Genomic DNA, 22229 nt, shown 5'->3' on the forward strand with positions numbered 1-22229 from the left:
TTTTTTTTTTTTTTAAACAAAACAAAAAAAAACTACTCAGGCATATATAATAATTTACACCTCCAAAGGGCATCTTCTGCAAGTCTGTCTCCTGGCCTCCAGCTCTTAGTCCCTCTCTTCCCATGAATCTAGCATCCTCAGCTGCTCCTTTTCTCCATGTCCCCATCTCTGCCTCCATCTCTGGTGTCGCTGCTTCTCTGGATTGTTGTTGTTAAGTGCCATAGAGTTGATTCCGATCCATAGCGACCCTGTGTAGAGTTTCCAAGGTGCAGCTGGTGAGACTGAACCACCAATCTTGCAGTTCATACGACTTTGCAGTCTGATGCATTAGCCCACAGCGCTACACCAGGACTCTGCTGGATAAGGTCCCACATTCTGCTTGTGCTCTTCTCTCTTGATGGTCCTAGGGTCCTTTGTTTCTGGACTGTAAGATTAACTACTCCCCGTTTTTGTTACAAAACTTTTCTACCTTTACAATTGTGACAGTCACAGTTAGTCATAATAACAATTACTCACTATTGAATCATAAGAATCTTATCCCCATCTCTTTTAACCAGACCCATCTAGACAATCTGAAAACTATTCAGTGGGGACTGTTTCTCCTCTCCCCAACTCTTAATCTAAACTCCCTCTTGAAACCTTGTAAGCCAGTCACTTCATGCCTCCATCTCCCCCTCATTTTAGGTAATCAATATCTAAGTTGTCCATCCCTATCTACCCTGTGTATAGAGGGGATAGCATTGATACTTGATGTGAAGACTCTGTCCCTCTCTGTTGGTACTTAAGAATTACTACCTCCATGAGTATAGGTCAAGTTCATAAAATTGTAGCATTTTACTCTCATTTCCTTTATCAAAAATTGTTTTTTTTTCCCTCTAGTTGAGTTATGATTATGAACATACATGTTTAAATAGTATATTAGATAGAAGTTAAACAGTGAGTTAGAAAATCACTTTAGATTAAGAGGTCAGTAAAGAATCTGTCAAGAGTTCCCAACCAGATAGGAGAATGGGCATAAAGGAAGTCCAAGACCTTCCTCCAAAGAAACTTGGTTCCAGTGACTGCAAAACCAGAACTGCCCCATCAAGGTGATATCAGGACTATCCATCAAGATCAAATACATTCAAGTCCTTGGAGCCTCACATTGCAAAGAAGTTTCACATCACGATTAAATGCAGCACCATTTTGAGAGAGAAAGAGCCGCCCCATACAATAGGATGCCATGTGTAGCACCCTGAATTCTACATACACACTTAGAAACAAAAAAATGAAAAACAACTTTTTGGGAGGGCATTTCATTAAGACTACAGAAAACACAGTTTTCCCATTTCCGAGCAGATCTTCTAATAAACTTAAAACAACAAAAAGGTTATAGTGAGCAAGAAGAGACTCTAGTGCCAGATTGGAAATAAGGAAGGGTCAAACGAGAAGCAGAAAGACAATTCGCTGGCTGTAGTTATTCAGAGAACTGTAAGGAACTTGGGACTTATCCTGTGCTCCAGGGATGCTGGGAGCAAAGACATTAGATGGAATGAGATATGGGTTCAAGGACCTGACTTCTTTTTTTTTTTTTTTGAAGTTTTCATTGTGAATTGAGTGATAGTTTACATGGGAGAACATCAGTTTTACATTCATCGCTTCATTGTAATGATTGCAATCTCCTCCATGCATCATCATTCAACAGTATTTGCTTCTATTCCCTCTGGGTGTTTTTTTGGGGATAGGGTTGGGTGGGGGAAGGGAGGTGTGTACACAAAAACACTTAGGAATATATAATCATTTAAACAACCAAAAATCACATTCTGCAAGCCTGCCTCTGCCACCAGCACCTGGCCGCCAGCACACAGCCTTTCTCTTTCCATGAGTCTAGTGTCCTCAGCTGCTCTCTCTCTCTCCATGCCTTCATCTCTGGTGTCACTATGGATAGGGTACCACATTTCACTTGCACTCTTCTCCCTTGAGGTTCTAGTGTCCTCTGTTCCTGGACTGTAAGATTAACTACTCCCTTCTTTTTGTTACAAAACTTCTACCTTTACAGTTGTGACAGTTGCAATTAGTCATACCAATTACTCACTATTGAATCATAAGAATCTTACTCCCATCTCTTTTCAGCAGACCAATCTAGATAAGATGAATACTATTCAGTGGGGATTCTACCTTCCCCCTCACACTGAAACTTTACTCCCTCTTGAAAACGTGTAAGCTGATCACTTGGTGCCTTTATAGCCCCTTCCATTATAGGTAGCCAATGTCTAAGTTGCCTATCCCTATCAACCCTATATACTGAAGGGATTGATACTTGATATGGAGACACCTTCCCTCTCAGTTGGTATTTTGAGCTACTACGTCCACAAGTATGCATCAAGTTCATCAAATTATAGTAATTTACACGTGTTTCCTTTATCAAAAAAATTTTTATCTCTCTAGTCGAGTTCTGATCATCAAGCCATCTAAACTACATTGAATGGGTACAATCTACAAGTTTAGGCATTGTTGTGCAGGACTGGGTATTTTATAAAGATTTTATAAAAGCACTGTTTGTTAGATGCCCTCACTTTCTATGTGCCTTGTGGCTTGGGTGGGTGACGGAAGGGAACAGTGCAGTTTCTACAGGAAGGCACACCTGCACTTGGCCAAGCAGAGGCTCCCTTGAAAAACTGGCAGCACATGGCCCAATGGACCCGGCTGGTTTTTTGAAAGGTGAGAGAAAGTGACCCTATTTCAACTCCATTCTGAAAAGCTTGGACTAGACACAGAAAATAATTTCCAAATAATGAGAGAGACCCCTGAGGGAACAATTATGGTACCTCCATGAATGTGTTTTAAAGAGGGCGATCATTAATTGAGCCTATAAGTGATTCTCCTTTGACGCCTTGGATTCTTTGATTCTTATTAACAGCCAGAAATGAAAATATATATTATCAATTGATATTTTTATTAATTAAAATGTATACTTAGACAAGATAACAAATGGATCACTGACAAGGGGTTAAAAACCCCAGGCTCATGTGAATTTTGGTGATGAGTCTACTAATGCAGCTACTGTTATTAAATCTCTTAACACTCGGTGAGGTTCTGGCTTGTGATCCATGTACAGTATGTAATTCTTGGAATAACTCCATAACGTCAGCACTTTCATCCAAGTTTTATAAATAAAGAGATGAAAGCAAGAGAGGTGAACTGATTTTCTCATGTCCATCAAGGTCCACACTTGGACCCCAGTCCTCGATGTGGCTCAGGAGGACATGTGACTTGCCCTGCTATCCTTTTCCACCTCCCATTCTCTGCAACTGACTACAGCCATGTCTTTCTTGCCTGGTCCCCAACTCATGATGCTCATGATGCCTCCACTCTGTTCTTGCTGTCCTCTCTGCTTGCTGCCTGCTGCAGGATGGCTCTGGAATTCAATTTAGGCACAGCACAAGTGTAATTTTCAGGAGCTTCTCTGCCTGCTTTTCTGCCCCATTCCATATTTTCTTTGTAACACTGATCTCTACCTGAAATATTCCAGTTCAGCCATTTACTTATTTAATGACTGTCTCCCTTAACAACATTCAGATTCCAGGAGAGCGGGACCTCAGTCCTTGGTACAACGCCTGCAAAAGTAGCCGAGGTAGATAGATGTCTCTGGTCTGCCTGAATGAGGGACCAGCTCCCATGGGGCTGACAGCGGGACATCAGCCAATCTGCTGTCTTCTCATTTCTAGAGTGAGGGCTGCAGGGACCGTCTGTCTTTTGCTTCAGGGAAATGCCTGAAAGGCCAGGGTGAAAGGGTGGCAGTGGAGGGGGGCACTGAGAACTTCTGCTGCCATAGCTCCTCCTCTGATTGGTGGATTGGACAAAAGAATTCCAGTTACAACATAAAGATCTGAAAGCTGCAGAGATCAGGCAAAGCGATTTTGAGGTCATGTTTGTAGCATGGGGGGAAACAGTCAGACCTGAGGAAGTTTAGATAGGAATCAAAGAAAGATGGGACTGTCAGTTCTGGTAGTGGCAACTAGCAGTGATAACTCTAGGGGAAAAAAGTGAGTATTTTACTTCTAAAGAAGAAAATCAAGGAGTTACTCAGAGTATCTAAAATAATTCTTGGTCTAGGGAATGAATAATGACAATCAATCAATTAATTGGAAAGAATGAGTGAATAACTCTTTTCTCCTTCTATATTTAGTGAGGAGTATCAGCACTTAATAACAACAACAACAACAACTGGTGTAGGCCTGTAGGATACGCACTTGACAGCTAACCACAGCATCAGTGGTTCAAACCCACCAACCACTCGTTGGAAACACTATACAGGGTCACTATGAGTCAGAATTGACTCCACAGTGCTTAACACCACCACTATCCATGCCGCCAATTATGTGTGCTAGAGCACTGTAACAGGAACTCTGGGTGCCTATTATTCCTCCTATTTTTCTCAGAAATTATTGGGTTACCATCCATTTTCTTCCATGTCCCTATCTACCAGGTCAAATCATGTTAACATGATTTTCATTTGGCAAGTTGATACTCTGCTTGAAAAGGAGGACCCTTCTCCAAAGTTCCCTCTGGTGTGGACTGCTTCTGACCAAGGCTGCTCCACAACACCCACCTTTTGGCCAGTCAGTGAGTCATTAGTGTGCCTGGAGAGAGATGTGCCCAAACTACGGATACTCTCACACACTTATAAGAACAAACTTTTTGGACACCAGTATTACCTTTCAGTTATTGAAAGAGATAGAAAGCAACATGGGTATAATCTGCAATGTAAAGACATTAAAAACCACTTTTCTGAAGAACAAATTCGGTATTTGAAAAAGCCCCTCAAATCACTTGTGTTCTGTTCTATATGCAAGTCTTCCCTCACTGCTAACTTAGTAATTAAGAGTTGGAAAAAACAGAAGAGTGACAATAAAAAATTTCTCTTCTATGACCAAATGACTCATTTTGTCAATATTTATGAAGATGGATTTATTTTGAATGTAATTAAACAATAAAATGATGCTGTTAAGCACACTGATTTTTTATTTAATGAAACAAAAAAAAAAATTCAATAAAAAGCTAAGTAATGAACAGGCCCTCTTCTACATGAGGGCTTTATGCATTCTCAGAAGCACACCCACACTTCAACATACCATTTCCCAAACACTGTGTATTATTAAGAGGAGGCGGATTCTGCCAGGCACATAATTTGTATCTTTAAGGGAGGTGTATGGAATGAAAAAACGAAATATGTTAAATTTCAAAGGACTTGGAAGCAATGCTGCCTGTGCTCTTGTATCACAAATAGCCCTACATTATTACATACGCTATTAATGAGGCAGAGTGAATGAAAGCACAATTTGAATATGCATGACTCTATGCAATGAGCAGGACTTTTGTGTCCTGATGGCACCCCCCTCTCCTAAAAAGGATTAAAATGATTCTTTGAGTAGTGTGGCTGCCCAGAGAACAGTAAAAATAAATGTACATCCACCAGAGTCACACTATATTTAGATGAAATACACAGGTGCTAAAAGAGCGTCTTTGACTCGACCTACAATTTCTAAAACTTGTGTGCATGCTATCTGTTCCCCACCCCCTCTGCGAAATATTCCTTGACTCCAAGCAGCTGCTTCATTACAATTTCTAAGCAAAAATAATGATTTTGGTGTAGATCCCTAAAAGTAGGCAAGGTTAAATAAATCTTTTCAGTACAAAGCCTTCACTTCTATAGTAAGGAGCACTAGTTAAAAGACTGGGGAATGGGTAAATTATTGCACCAAATGGCTGAGAATTAATCTCTGCTGACTAGCTGTAATCTAACGAGGCGTCTGTGTCCCAGGGAGCCCGCAGCATGTCCCTGGCGGTATGTGCAGTGTGTCGAGTCTGCGTGGCACCCTTTGTCCTCACTCACAGGCGGCCTTGCCTCTCATTGTCTACAATATCCTCATGCATCTGGGACGCGTGGAATGCATTCATACTAACAGACTTACCATTGTTTTCTCTCAGAAGCTTTGTTGAGCAAAGACTGCATTACGGTTACTGATAATTATATTGCTTAATTAATCAAGACAAAAAAAATTTGCAAATCATTGCCTGGTTGCCAAGCAGGAAGATAAAAAATGACAACAACACAAGCTGAAGCAATATAACAAAAGTAACAGCTATCTGATCAGAAATTCTTATATAATGAAGCTATTAATGCTAAATCGGTTAATGTTAACATTGCTCCAGGTGTCTCTACTTAGATGCAAACAAAAAGGCTAACATTATGGATATAAAAGGCCAAATGTTGCCATGGATTCTGTAACCTGATAGAGAGGACAGCCTTTTCATTTGATTAGGGAATGCAATTTAAATACCAGGGACTGAAGCCAAACAAACAGACTTTCCCTCCACAAGCCTCTTGCATTCACTCTGGGGTCAGTGGTTAGTGAACAAAAGGTCACCCACACTTGCCCTGGAAATGTCTGGATTAATTTTATTACGTTGTAATGGTTTGTGCTTTAAATGTAAGGATAACACTAAATTTCCAGTTGACCATTATGCTCTTCTTTCCTTTAGGCTTTTTTGAATAAACATATTAAGAGAGTGATTTTGCTTAATTCACCTTGTCAGAGTTTATGACCAAATTTATAAAGCACATATTTCATAAAGAAAAAATTTAAAGACAGGCTAATGATTATATTCATGCATTATAACTGTACTCCATTTTTTAGAAGTAACTTTTTATATACTACAAAGTGAATAAAAACAGCTTTTATATTTGTTATTCATTTCAAAAATAAAGGTTAAATGTTTAAAACATAGATGACATTTTACAGGTCATGCTGTTGTTGGTATGTGCTGTGAAGTTGGTTCTGACTTGGAGTGACTGCAGAGGATTTTCAAGGAGAGGCTGATGGATTTGAGCTGCTGATCATAAGGTTAACAGTCCAGAGCTCATGTTACAGTACCACTCCAGGATCCTTTACTATTAAGATACATTGTTGCTATTGTTAAGTGCTGTTAAGTTGCTTTTGACTTGTAATGACCCTGTATAGGGTTTCCAAGGAGCGGCTGGTAGGTTTGAACTGCCAAACTTGCAGTTAGTAGTCAAGTACTTATCCTACAAGACTCCAACAGGCATGTTAGTCTATGGTAAATATTAAAGCAACACATTTTCTAATTTTGATAGCTATAAGATAATAAATGTATTGGTTCTGTAATATTGTAATACTCAGTTTAATTCTTAAAATTAAACTAGTGCTCTTCATGGACAAATACACATGTTTCCTTACACAAAAGTGAAATCTTCATACATAGAGAGATCTGAATCAAAGATAATACAAATACTTTTGACATCTTTGCTCCATGAGCACAGAAGGAGGGTCCCTTTACTTTTGTAAACTGAGTGGAAAAGATAACTATCAATCTTGTAGAGCCACTCAGTCTATCAAGTTTTTCACCAGAGTAGATTTTTGGGGGTTCAGAAGTTGACCCACATTGTATCTAGTCTGAGTAGTAATAAGCATTTTAAACTTAGGTTTTATTAGCTATTTTACTTCAATGGCAGTAGCCATAATAAGAAATAATAATGGCTATAATAGTACTAATAACTAACACTTAAACAGCTTTACTCTGATTCGGGTACTGAAGCACTTCCTTATTTATTAGCTCATTTAAGCCTCACAACTTTCATTTAACACTTTAGACTAGGTTACAATCGAACTCTCAGTTATTGTTTTAAAGCTTAAAACTTGATTTTTTTTTTTTTTTCTTTAGAACAGTGACCTTCAGTTTCTTCTGGAAAATAATTTGGAATAAAAATGAAGCGTTATACTTAATATCAAGTTGAAAAATACCACCAAGAAGCCCTACTTGAGGAGTAGCATAATGTGCTAAATATTTAAATAAAAACGTTAAAAATCCCCCAAAACCTCTACTCATAACTCCAAAACAAAACTAAGTCACTATGTTAAGCACAAAGAAGACCTGGTGGTCAATGGCTGTTAACCGAAAGGTTGGCAATTAGCAACCAATAGTGCTCGGTGGTAGGACTGTTATTGTGGCGCTGTAGTACTAGACTACAAACCACAAGGTAAAAAGTTCAAACCCACCAGCTCTGCTCCTTGGAAACACTACACAGCATCGCTATGAGTCAGAACCAGTTCGATCACTTAGCCACAACAACAGTGCTCCACGGAAGTCTACTTTCGTACAGATTACAGCCTTGGGAAGCCTACGAAACAGTTCTACTTTGTTCTATAGGGTTACTAGATCCATTGGAAATTGGTTTAGATTAAGAACTGCTCAGCAAGAATCATTCCCACCCCTCCTACACACAGAGTGGACAGGGATGGGCAACTTGGACATTGGCTACCCAAAAAGGGGGGGTGGGGGGCTACAAAGGCAAGAAGTGACTGGCTTACAAGCTTTCAAGAGGGAACCTAGAACCAGAGGGCCTGGAGAAAGGTAGAATCTCCAGTGAGTAGTATTCAATCTGTCTAGGTGGTGCTGATGCAATGAAATCCAGATAGGTCTCTTGTGATACAATAGTGAATAATTGTTATCAGGACTGATTGTGAAAGTTGGAAATGTAAAGGTAGACGTTTTATAGCAAGGAGGGGAGTGATTAACTTTTCAGTCTAGGAGCGGAGGTCCCTAGGACCATCAAGGGAGAAGAGCAGAGAGCGGGACCCTACCCAGAGAAGCAGTGATGCCTGAAATGGAGGCAGAGATGATGACGTGGAGCGATGGAGCAGCTGGAGACTTTAGATCCAGAGAGGGAGAGCGACTGTGTGCTGAAGACCTGAGGGGCACAGGGGAAGGATTGCATGGAGGGGATTGTAACCATGGCAATGAGACGATATACGATGGAATGAATGTAAAAGTAATATTCTCCCATGTAAACTAGCACATAATTCACAATAAATCATTTAAAAAAAAAAAATCTTGATGGGAGCAGAAAGCCTCATCTTTCTCCCGTGAAGCGGCTGGTAGTTTCGAACTGCTAACCTTAAGGTTCGCAACCTGATTATGCTAATTAAGATTATATAAGTTAAATTTGTAAATATTAATAAGCTGTTTCTTAAAGAAGAAACATGAATGGACTTATAGTGCACATTTCAAAAATACATTATAAAGTTATAGGAAAAAAAAAAAAAGAACTGCAAAGATGCCACTAAAGGTATAACAAGGATCAAAACAGTAATCTACATGGCCCACAGATCATTGGATTCTCCCACCCATTTCCATGATCAATACCAATTGACATGGTTCAATTGATTCTGTGGCAAGGTGCTTCAATTGTTAAAACTCACCACTTAAGGCTGTACTATGGTTGGCTCAGACTCTTCATGAAAATGTCTTCAGTTCTCACAATGTCTATCATTAGTCAGAGGCTTGGCTAGCTGCATCGGTCAGGAAAGGTCAAACTCTATACTCCCAGTTACCCACAAAATGCGAGATGTGATATGTGGTTAATTCTCCCCTTATTACTATTATGATTATAAAAAATCGTAACAGTTTAAAAATAAACCAATTTCTTTGGCATTATAATTTTTTAAGAGCCTAGGCAATAAAATATAGAACTTTGTGCTCATGATGAAAGATTCTTTGAAAAATCCCAGTTCATATTTTATGATCATATACCATAAGTAACTCAGATGTCAGACCTTTGTTGGTTGATAAAAGTCCCCGTAACACAATTTACATCGTTTTTCATTAAGAATGAATCATATGGCCAATGTCATATGTCAGAGCAATAAGACAGTGAATACGTACCTCAGGTTTCTTCGTTATGGCAATAAAGAACATGTGATTCTTCATTGGGTAAATAATGATTAAAACGTCTCCAAAGGCAGTTGGAATAATACCCCTGCGGTAGTCCCTGGAGTGTTCAGACCAGACGATGTGGACCTCGTCATTCCCCAAGTGACGGAGCTGCAATAGCAAATTGGCTCTTTATTAATCAGAGTGATAACAGCAGTTTATGAGGGTCATGGCTTACAAATTGAATTATAATACTCAGTAGCACAAATATTTCACTATCAAAAAAGGCGACAACACCATTGTCTTCTCCAAGGATTAAAAACAAAACAAAAACGAAAATGCAAAAACATACAGGTAATTTTTTTTCTTTTTTTACATTTTAAAAACAGTGGGAGGTCATCTTTTAAGAAAGATATTGGTACTGAAATATAAACAAGCATCATATGTAGTAACATTATGACAGGATGGGGATAAGGCCTTTCAAGGATTTAAAAAAATACATAACAAAAATGTGGCCATGTTCATCATCTGTAAGTGTCCAATTCAGTGACATTTATTACATGCACATGTTGTGCAACCATCATCACTATCCATTTCTAAGTTTTTTGTTTTGTTTTGTTTTTTTATCACCACAAATAGAAACTTAGGCAATCTTGTAGAGCTATCTGAAGGAACTGAAGGTTACTATTCTGAAAAAGATCAAAATAAAAAAATCAAGTGTAAACCCCCTTTCTGCATAAGTCTCTAGTCTCTTTTCAGACCAGGTTGTTGCTGTTAAGTGTCATTGAATCATTTCTGACTCAGTGACCCTATATAGGGTTTCCAAGGAGTGGCTGGTGAGCTTGAACTGCCAACTTTGAGATTCAAACCAACCTTGGGGTCCAGTGCTTATTCTGCAGTCCCATAGTCACTAATAAACATTTGTCTATAAGAGTTTTTTGTCCTAGATATTTCACATAAACAGAAACATAATATTTGTCCTTCAGTGTCTGTCATATTTCACTCAACATAATGCTTTCAAGGTTCATCAATGCTGCAGCACGTACTGAAACTTTATTTCTCTTTATAGCTGAATAATATTTCAAGAATCTTTTTAAATTGAATTGTATTACTTAATCAAAGTCTTATGTTTTATATTGCTGACCATGTTCCTAAACAGTCAGTGACATGAGTATTTTATTCAGTGGGGCTTCATAAAACTCTTTAATTCAATGGTCAATAAGAAACAAAGAATATAAGGGAAAATAAACCAGTGTAACATAATTGTTACCAAATGTGTAAGAAGCCTGACTTGTAACAAACCTTTAAGAAACCAATAAATACTATTTACATTTGGTAAGAACAATACTACTAGGAATTTAGAATGCCTTACTGAAGGAGCCCTGGTGTGGCACTGTGGGTTAATGCACCAGACTGCAAAGCTGTTTGAACTGCAAAGGTCGGCGGTTCAAGCTCACCAGCTGCTCCTCAGAAACCCTATACAGGGTCGCCATGGGTCGGAATCGACTTGACAGCACTTAACAACAACAACTGTATAGAAAGCATATTCACACATCATTTAATCTTTCCAATAACTCTCAAGGTAAACTATATTACTGATCCTTTACAAGAAGAAACAGGGGCTCAGGAAGGCTTAGGCACCACCCACCCAAAGTGCTTATCTATTGGGCCTAGAGACCTGAACTGAGGCTTCTGGAAATCCAGTGGTATTCCTACTGTCCTACAGCTATCTATCTAAACCTACACCAACAGATACTTGTGTTACCAAAGTAACACAAATAGTTTAGTCCAGTTGTTTGATCATGGTCTACACAAAGAACTGCACAGTGTAAGAACAAATCACAGACTGTGAAAAAGGACCAGAAAGTCTCTCAGGAGGGGACCCTTTGAAAGTTCTTCCAGCGCCAACTTGTAAAAACCCTCTGATAAACAACACAATGACAATCCCATCCCAGCCTAGAGAAAGCTACATATGAAATCATTCCAGTAAACCTGATGTACAAATGAATGAAACCAGATTATAATGATTAAAATGTTGGCTTATGCTGAGGTCCTATAACCATACAGGCTGACTGAGTGAAGGCCCTTTGATGCCTATAGGCAGAAAGGTGCAATCTACTATAATGAAAACGTATTTCTTGCTTCATAGTTTGTCTTAACAGATAAAACACTACAAGTGAATTTTTCCATGAAGTATTTCTGGTTTTTTAACTGAAGAAGGAATTTATTTGCATGTACAGAGAAAGAAATCAGCCATGCAAATTATTTGCCCAATTTGGTAGCCAGTTCTTTGGCCTTTGCCTTTTCCAGCTTGGCAATGCGAGCCACCGATTTGGGGCCCAGGATGTTCCCAGTGAGGTTGTATCTTGTCATATCTGTTGTTGTAATTGGTCCTGAGGGCTTCCACCAGCTTAGCCAGAGCTCCTTTGTCTTCTGAGTTCACATGCTTGAAGGCCACAGTGGTACAGGTCTTCCTGTGGATCAGGCATCCCAGCTGGGCCTTCCCCTTGATGATGCAGTAGGGAACCCCCATTTTACTATACAAGGCTCGCAGGAAGACAACCAACTCAATGGGGTCCACGTCGTGTGCACTCAACACCAGCTGGGCCTTCTTGTTCTCTACCAGAGTGGTGACAGCGTTGACCCCAGAGCGCAGAACAGGGGGCCTCTTGGTGGGACATCCCCTTTGCCAGCAGCCTCTGCTTCATCTCCAGCCAGTACTTGTGGGCCAGCTTCAGCAGCTGAGTCTGGTGGTCCAAGGCCTGGGTGAACTGGTTAATGGCAGGGGTCACTTCCATACACTTGTAGAGGATAGCCCGTTACCACAACAGCAGGATGTAGCGGGGCCATTTGACAAAGTGGGTGCGGTCCCTTTTGGGTTGGATGTCCTAACTGATGCTGAAGTTCTTGGGCCTTTTCTCAAATGGGATTGACTACATTCTTGGCCTCCTGCTTCTCGAGGACAGCAGGTGCCGGCACCACCTTCTTCCCCTTGGCCTTCTTTTCCTTCGGAAGATGGATCAGAGGCTTCCATGAACTTTTGTACATCTCCTCATACAAAGGTAAAAAGCAACCCTTACACAAACAAATAGTTAAAAACAAACAAACCAAAAAAATGGGTTTTTAATCATAATACTGAAATCTCTCTCTATATCTTTTGCGGTCTTAGATACTAGGGTTTTTCTTTCTTTTCCTTTTATTTTTCCATCATGTAGAAACTTTGCAACATATTCCTGAGATTTAGTCCTTTTGGAGTGACAACATGTTAGTCAGATTGTCAACAACACAAAAAAGCTATGATTTCAAGGGAAACTTTGTTGTTAGGTGCCATTGAGTAGGTTTGAACTCATTATCTAGAATTTGTCAAGACCCTATTCACAACAGAATGAAACACTGCTGGGCATGTGCAACCTCACACTTGTTGTGATGGTTGAATCCAATGCTGTTGCCATTGTGCCAATCCATCACGGTGGGCATCTTCCTCCTTTCCCCTGAACCACTGTATTCTCAAACACAATGTCCTTCTCCAGGGCATGGTCCCTCCTGATTACATGTCCGAAGTATGAGAGACGTCTTAACATCCTGGCTTCCAAGGAGCACTCTGGTTGTATTTCTTCCAACACAGATTTGTTTGTTCTTCTGGCAGTCCAAGGTATCTGCAATGTTATTTTCTAATACCACAACTCAAATGCACCAATTCCTCTAAGGTCTACTTTATTCATTGTTCAGCTTTCACATGGAAATGAGGCTATTGAAAATACCATGGCTTCAGTTGTCAAATTGATTATCTTTGCACTTTAACATTTTAAAGAGGTCTTTTGCAGCAGATTGGCCAATGCAATACAAACTTGGATTTCTTGACTGCTGTTTCTATGAGTGTTGATTGTGGGTCAAAGCAAAATAAAGTCTTTGACAACTTCAATCTTTTCTCCATTTATCATGATACTATTTATTGGTCCAGCTGTAAGGAACCTTGTTTTCTTTACATTAGTTGCAATCTATACTCAATGCTGTAGTCTTTGATATTCAGTACATACTTTAAGTCTTCTTCACTTCCAGCAAGCAAGTATCATCTGCATATTACAGGCTGTTAATAAGTCTTCTTCCAATTCTGATGCCATGTGCTTCTTCATATAATCCATCTTCTGAAATTACTTGCTTAGCATACAGACAGAATAAGTATGATGAAAGGATACAGCCCTGGCAAACACTTTTTCTGATTTTAAATCAATCTGTATCCTCTTGCTCTGTATCAACAACTGCCTGTGCACATATTCCTGATGAGCACAATAAAGTGTTCTGGAATACCCGTTCTTCATAATATTATCTTTAGCTTGTCAGAATCCATACAGTCAAAAGCCTTTGCATAATTAGTAAAGTACAAGAAATCATCTTTCTGGTATGCTTTGTTTTCAGCCAAGATCCACCAGATCCTCTTCTGAATCAAGTTAAATTTCTGGCAGTTTCCTGTGGATGTACTGTTGCAACTGATTTTAAAGTATCTTCAACAAAATTTTATTTGATTGTGATATGAATGATACTGGTTTCCATATTCCAATGGGTCACCTCTCTTTGGAATGGGCATAAACATGTATCTCTTTCAATCAGTTTGCCAGGCAGCTGTCTTCCAAATTTCTTGGCCTAGATGAGTGAGCACCTACAGTACTACATTTGTTTGGTGAAACATTTCAAATGGAGCCTTGTTTTTTGCCAACATGCCTTCACAGCAGCTTGGACTTGTTCCTTCAGTACTATCATGAAATGGCTGAACACCAACCATTTCTTTTGGGTACAGTAATTCTGTGTTTTCTTTCCATCATCTTTTGATGCTTTCTTCATCATTCAGAATTTTGCCCATAGAAAAGAGTTCTGCAGTTTTTTTCAGCTTGAGAATGCTCTTCTTCCCTTTTGGTTTTCTAACTCCCGGTCTTTGCACATTTCATTATAATATTTGACTTTATCTTCTCTAGCTGCCCTTTGAAAAGTTTTGTTCATCTCTTTGACTTCTTCAGTCCTTCCATTCACTGTAGCTTCTCTTCGCTTAAGAGTAAGTTTCAGAGTTTCTTCTGACATCCATTTTGACCTTTTCTTTCTTCCTTGTCCTTTTAATGTCCTTTCTCCCAATGTGATATTCTTGATGTCATACAACTGTTCTAGTCATCAGTTATTAGTGTCTAATGCATCAAATTGGTTCTTGAGATGATCTCTAAACTCAGGTGGGATATGTTCAGGTTCATAACTTGGCTCTTGTGTACTTGTTCTAATTTTCTTTAGCTTCATCCTGAACTTGCATAGAGGCAACTGATGTTCCAGTCTGCCCTGGCCTTGTCTGGGCTGCTGATACTGAACATCTCCATCATCTCTTCCCACAGATGTAGTTAATTTGATTCTTGAGTATTCCATCTGGTGAAGTCTGTGTGTATAGTCATCTTTTATGTTGTTTAAAATTTTATTTGAAAAGAATAAGCTGTTAGTCTTGCAAAATTCTATCATGCAATCTCCAGAATCGTTTCTGTCACCAACACCATATTTTTCAAATACTGATCCTTCTTTGTTTTCAACCTTCACATTCCAGTCACCAGTAATTATCAATACAACTTGATTGCATACTCGATCAATTTCAGACTGAAGAAGTTGGTAGACTTCAATTTCAACATTACTGGCTTTAGTGGTTGGTACATACATTTCAATAATGGCCAATAACACTCCATTTAGCTCACTAATGCCTAGGATATTGACCTTTCTGTGTTCCATTTCATTTTTTTGCTACTTTCAATTTTCCTTGATTCAACCTTCTTACATTGCATGTTCTAATTATCAGTGAATGTTTGCAGCTATTTCTCCTCATGTTGAGTTGTGCCCCATCAGCAAATGAAGGTCCTAGAAGCTTTGCTGCATTCATGCCATTATTAAAGTCAACGCCATTGCAACTTGGAATTCTTCATTAAAGTCAACTCTACTTTGAAGAGGCAGCTCTTTCCCAGTCATATTTTGAGTGCTGTCCAAACTGAAGGGCTCATTATCAGGTATTATACCAACCAATAATACACTGCTCGTCATACTGTTTTCATCTTCCAGCACTCTGATAATGCTCTGCTGCTATTCATACGGTTTTCAGGGGCTAACCATTCAGAAGTGGTCTGCCTTGCCTTCTTCCTAGTTTGTCTTTGTTAGTTTGGAATGTTCTGTTAAAGCCTATCCACCATGGGTAACCCTGCTGGTGTTTAAAATACCGATGTCATAGCTTTCAGCAGCATCACTACAATATGCAAGTCCCCATGGTATACCAAGTGGGGAGAACATTAGTACTATCTAACTGAAACTTGCAGAGGGTAGTGAGGGTGGATTCAAAACAGGAGAAAGTAATTTTAAGAGCTGGGATTGACTAGTGCTCACACTTATGACCCTTATCATGAAAAGAGAGCCAACCTTCTTATTGGTTCTATGACTCTTGGTAGAGTGTTAGCACAAATGTCAAAACGGCAACAACATATCTACTAAACACTCAAGCCTGCTGCTCCTACTCAATGCCAGCACCATAAACCATGTGACAGTTCTTTTTGCTCCACAAATGAAAGTTGTAAAGTGTTAACTCTGAGATAATACAGTGATTATTAAAATTCTACAATTCTTCTTCACTTTCTGAATTGGGTAATTTAATTACATAAGCCAAGTATGGCTTTCCTAATTTTGTTTGCAACTTTATTTTAGAACCAGAGCAACGAAGAACAGTATCACCCTAATAGACTCATCCTATCAGGGTGGCAATTTTGAAATTAAGGAAGAGCTATTCCTGTGTGTCAATTATACAATATTCATCATCTCATAGTAGCTTTCAATGTTATATGCCTCAGACATCTGGACACATCACAGTTTAATTAACTAATTCACAAAACTAACAGCTAAAACCACAGGAGTAATTGGCTGGTAAATGTGGAGCAAAGAGCAAAAACATACTGTCTTTCGCCTACAACAAGAACACAAGGAAGAAAAACAAACAAGCCTAATCTGGCCAAACTGTCAGTCATGTTAGAACACAAGGGAATATTCTAGAAACCTCGAAGTGACAGAGAATGTAAGTGACAGGGAATATTCTAGAAACCTCAAAATGACAGAGATGTCATTTTGCAAATTCTGGAAAGTTTTATTAGAAGCACTCATATTAGAAATCCATTGGTGGATCTAAGTTTAGTTCATCTGACTCTTGTGTAATCCGGGAGGAGCTGGATGGTTCTTCTACTCGAAAGGAGCTGTAATTCACACCAATCAATGCTTCAGCTGCACAGCAGGTTTTAGAACGCACTAATTCTTACCAGGCTCCGAACAAATGCTCCATTCTAAGTCTTAAGAAATCAACCCCATGTCCTGCTACTTCTCCTCATAATAGAGTTTCAAAGTCCCTCTGCCCGAGCCATTCTGCCTGCTGCTGCCAGTCACTACGCCACTGGTGACACTGGTCGTGGTATACACCTAATAGGCTGACCTCCTTTCCCGACTAATTGCATTACATCGCCAGCTGGCTCCAGAAAGAGTCATCTGTTTGATTGAAGAATTCCTGCTCCTCAGTGGGCCCGGCTGCTACGTTTACTAAGTAACAGTCAGGCCTGACATCCCCATTGTTCAGCTGACAGTGTGCCCATCCTAAAATCGAAGTTTTATTTGTAAATTAACCAAGAAACTTCCTGCCAGAACAGTGCTGCCTGGAGACTGATAATGTGGGCCTTTCATCCCCTTTCACTCGTACTGTATCACTGCCAATTTGTTTTTTATGCTGCTGGCCAGCCTGAGGCTATAAAAGCCTTGTAAGACATAAGTGCAATTATAGTCCTGGAGTCAAATGAATTGGACAAATCCAACAGCAGAGCTCTGTCCCGACTCTGCAAACCCCTACAGCAGATAGATTAGCTGTGAAAAATCTAATCTAGCTAGAGCTAACAAATTTCTGCAGAGAAGGATCAAGAGTTCAGTGTGAGGTTCCAACCAGATTGCAGAATTGAAAAAGTTCCCCCGTGACAGAGGCAGAAGAGCGCATAAATCACTTTAGAATTTTGCAGCTCATTTTTAAGCTGTTAAGGACAATTTAGTTAGAATAAGACAAGGAACAGAGGGCTACTGTTACTGAAACTGATTTTTAGTCTAACTGTGAGACATCCTGATAAAGAGAGTTTATCACTAATGATATGAAATCTTGGAGCTACAAAAGGTATTAGCTGAATTTTGACTATTACAGGAAGGAATCTTGCATCTAGGCCAAGCCTCAGAACATTATTTGTAGCATTTTTTTTTTTCTCAGCATGATGTTTTGTCAAGAAGAGGATAGTTCATTTCTCAAAAAAGAGACAACCTTATTTTCCTTAGGAAATGACTAAATTAAAAATATTTTTATGTAGATGGATATTTTACCAAAATTGTTATTATTCATAAGAAAATCACACTATATGATGACTTATTTACAGAGTAGTGATAAATAAAAAGGATGTGTAAGCTTCGTCTACGGTCTTGGTAATCTGAAACAGATTTTTTGAAGTGCCAGTGAATTCTTTGAGGGTCAAGGTTCCCTTCCTTATGAGCACAGTCATCAAAACACAGAATCTAGAGCCAGCTCCATCAACCCCTTTGGGAACCAGTCCCTGCCAGCCCTCTGTACTGCAGCACTCCCATCCATAGGAGGACACGATAGCAGGTGGTCTCAGCCCATGAGAAGCGGGGTCATAGGAGCACAGCCTCTTTATCACTACTGGAAGCTTCTGATTGTGTTGTGATGAATTTTGATGTCTTGTGTATGCTGCTGCAGACCACAGTATGTGGTGTAGCAACTGCTGCTGCTGTAGTAGTGAGAGAGCAAGACTACAGAGACAATAAATGAAGTGAGGATAGTGAGGACTAGGGGCCAATATCAACCATCTGCCTAAGAATGGAGGGGAGAATGGATCAGTTAGTCTTACAGGCCACGATGATGACTGAGAGAGATCTTCCTTAGCACTGTGCTACTATACTTAGCAATTATATAGGTGTGGTTTCATTGATTTCAAGCATAAGCTGTGTTTTAATGTCACGTGACAGATAAAGAAAATGAGGAGCAGGCTGGTTCAGTAACTTGACACACGTTTGAACCCAGGCCTGCCTGTCTAAAGGACTTGGCTATAACCACGACACATACCACCTCTCAAAGGTCAGTCTTAGTCAGCATCTAAATGACATGCTTCCTATCCATCCGGATGTTTTCCTCAGTTCCTCAGTCCCTTGTTATAGAAAGAAGGTGGTTGTGGAGTGGGGATCCCAGGCTCTGCTACAGTCAAATACAAATCACAGCTGCTCTGGAACTTATTCTCATCTCAAAATTTATAGAAGTCGATCAAATTTCTAAGCTTCCTTCACAGTCTAAACTTGAGGTAAAAAGGAGCTCTGGTAGCGTAGTGGTTACGAATTGGGCTGCTAACCTCAGGGTCAGCAGTTCGAACCTACCAGCTGTTCTGCGGGAGAAAGATGAGGCTTTCTGCTCCCGTAAAGATTTACAGCCTTGGAAACCCTGTGCAGGGTCGCTATGAATCAGAACCAACTCCACAGCACATAACAACAACAACTTGAGGTAAATGTCCTGCAGATTGGAAGTACAGGGTTGTGTGTTCCCTGGTTTTTTTTTCAGAGATGGAGGTGGTATCCTTTGGATTGTAGAGAGAACTGTTCCTGGGCTCAAGTTCAAGGACAACTCAAGGTAAATGCCAGAGGTAGACCTGTTAGGACCTGCACACTCCCATTTGTCACTGTGATGTTCTTCCTAGGTGTTGTCAAGTTGGTTCTGACTTACAGTAACCCTATGTACAACAGAACAGAACAATGTCCAGGTGTGTGCCGTCCTCACAATACTTTCTATGTTTGAGTCCATCATTGCAAACACTGGGTCTATGTACCTTCATGGAGGGTCTTACTCTTATTTGTTGATACTCTACTGTAATAAGCATTATGTTCTTTTCCAAGGAATGGTTTCTTCTGATGACATGTCCAAAGTATGTTTCCTATTTTGGGCTTCTTCCAACACAGATCGTTCGTTCTTCTGGTAGTCTGTGATCTAGTTAATATTCTTCACTAACACCATAATTCAAAGGCAGCAATTCTTCTTTGGTCTTCCTTATTCATTATCCAACTTTTGCATGCATATGAGACAACTGAAAACACCATGAATTGGTTCAGGTGCACCTTTGTCTTCAAAGTAACAGCTTTGCTTTTTAGCACCATCAAGAGCTCTTTTGCAACAGGTTTGCCCAATTCAATATGTTGATTGCTTTTCTTACTGCTGGTTGTCCATGGGTGTTAATCATAGATTAAGGTAAAATGAAACCCGTAGCAACTTAGTCTTTTTAATTATTTACTATGATATTACTTATTTGCCCGGTTGTGAGGAGTTTTGCTTTCTTTATGTTGAGGTTTAATCCACAGTGAAGGGCTTTGATTTCTTTGATGTTGTTGTTGTTGTTATGTGCCGTGGAGTTAGTTCCGATTCATAGCAACCCTGTATAGGGTTTCCGAGGCTGTAAATCTTTACAGGAGCAGAGAGCCTCATCTTTCTCCTGAGGAACAGCTGGTAGTTTCAAACTGCTTACCGTGAGATTCGCAGCTCAATTAGTAACCACTGTGCTACAAGACCCCCAACAAGATGGATTGGCACAGTGGCAGTACCAATGGGCTTAGGTGTAGCTACGATTGCGAGGTTGGCCCAGGACTGGGCAGTGTTTTGTTCTGTTGTACATAGGGTCACTATGAGTCAGTACCGACTCAATGGAATTTAACAAGAACAACAACAACATAGGGTTTCTGAGGAGTGAGTATGAACTGCCAACCTTGCAGTTTGCAGTCTGGTGCTTAACCTCCAGTGCCACACCAGGACTCCATTTATTTCTGTTGTGTGTGATGTGCCAATTTGAATTATTTCAGATTAACCAAAATTAGAGGGTGAGGAAGAATGACACTGATTTGGAGTCCAGAGGAAATCAGTCTTATTCATGTTACCCCATGAGAAGAGCACCCCCTACACATGAGGGAGCATGGTCCACAAGGAAGCCCCTTACCTTTTTGGTGAGTGAATCATCTGAGTCTGATGGCATCCTTGTGGAAACGTGGAAAATCACTTCCACAGTTGAGGTAGCATAGTAGGGGGCCGTCTGTCCTGTGCTGCCGTTGCGCTGAAGGCCGCCCATGAACCCACAGTGGGTTGAGAGATCCACCTGATGCAGGTTGCGAAGAGGACAAAGAATGAAGATCAGAATGAGATGTTCTTATGGATTAAAATGAATATGGATTAAAAATAACTCAAAATTACTTTTATTTCTATGTTTTTCTTTCTGATTACAAATGAATGTAATAGTAGACAAAATGAAAATAATGAAGAAATAAAGCTTTAAAAATGAAAATGTTCTATAATCCTATTGAGTACAGAAAAACACTATCAAAAGCTTTATGTATCTTTCTCCCATTTTCCCACAACCCACCATACACACAGACATACACAATTTCCCGACTGACGAGTCTGTAGGGTTTTCTGCTCTCTCAAAAGAGTGTTTCTCTAGGACACTGATCAAGAAGTGGAGCTGCTTCACAATTTAACAGCTAGTATGAAACTGTCTTTCAAAAGGGTTGATCCAATGTACATCATCAACAAAGTCCATAGTCATAATTCATTTTAAAGCTACAGCATGAATGAATGTTCACCAACTAGATCCCAATTTTTTTTATTTTTTTATTTTTTTTACTTTCATTAAGGCACCTCTTTTAACACACTTGAAAGAAATAGAAGAAACAATCTGTGCCAAATACCACCAACATATACAGTGAACTAATTTTTCAGTTTTTTCTTAAAGCTTTAGTTAAAAATGTATTACTTAAATAATAAGCATATTCTATAATAAATAAGAAGTTGCCATGTCAGTAAGAACAAAAATAATTTACTGGAAGTGTAACTCTTTTAAATCAAAAGTTACTTTTATCCTGGGGTCTACCTTAGGGAATTAAGTTGCCATCCAAACCATCATGGCAACTATATTGTATTTTCACTCCAATACTTGATTTCATCCAACTCTTTCTTCACCTTCCCACCCATCAAGTCATTGATTTCTTATCCAATCTCCACAATGTGGTCAAACGCATTGTTTCTCTTCCCATGTCTTCTCTTACTATAAACTGTCTGTCTGGGTGAGCTCATCTGACAAAAAGCAAATGAAATACTACAAAATGAAACTAAGAGAAACAAAACTTCAAATGAAAAGAGCTAAAAAGCCACTTAATAGAAGACATGAGATTCAACACATACTTCAATTCCAGAATTCTACCCAAGATGTTTGAATGTAAAAACATATGTAAAAGTAAGGAGAACAAACAAGATGATGGACTGGGTGGAAGAGCAGTAAAGAGTTCCATCAAAAACAACACAGAATACCCAACCAAGCAGGCTCAGGGGATGGTCCCAGAACTCTGAACCACATATAAAGGAATATTTAGAAGGTTGGAAGGCTTACAGCTGA

At 39.5% G+C, this 22229-nt stretch overlaps 1 protein-coding gene across 1 annotated transcript in view; it reads right to left on the reverse strand.

Annotated features, from left to right (window-relative positions):
- Positions 1–22229, reverse strand: part of RALGAPA2 (Ral GTPase activating protein, alpha subunit 2 (catalytic)) — a 535657-nt gene that overhangs the window by 138689 nt on the left and 374739 nt on the right. The window contains exons 35-36 of the mRNA XM_006860649.1: positions 20781–20936; positions 9727–9885 (exon numbers count right to left, since the gene is read on the reverse strand). Of these exons, the coding sequence (XP_006860711.1) occupies positions 9727–9885; positions 20781–20936 (315 nt within the window). The remainder of the gene's footprint in view (positions 1–9726; positions 9886–20780; positions 20937–22229) is intronic.

This window comes from Chrysochloris asiatica, unplaced genomic scaffold, assembly GCF_000296735.1.
Source record: "Chrysochloris asiatica unplaced genomic scaffold, ChrAsi1.0 scaffold00039, whole genome shotgun sequence".
Classification (NCBI taxonomy): domain Eukaryota; kingdom Metazoa; phylum Chordata; class Mammalia; order Afrosoricida; family Chrysochloridae; genus Chrysochloris; species Chrysochloris asiatica.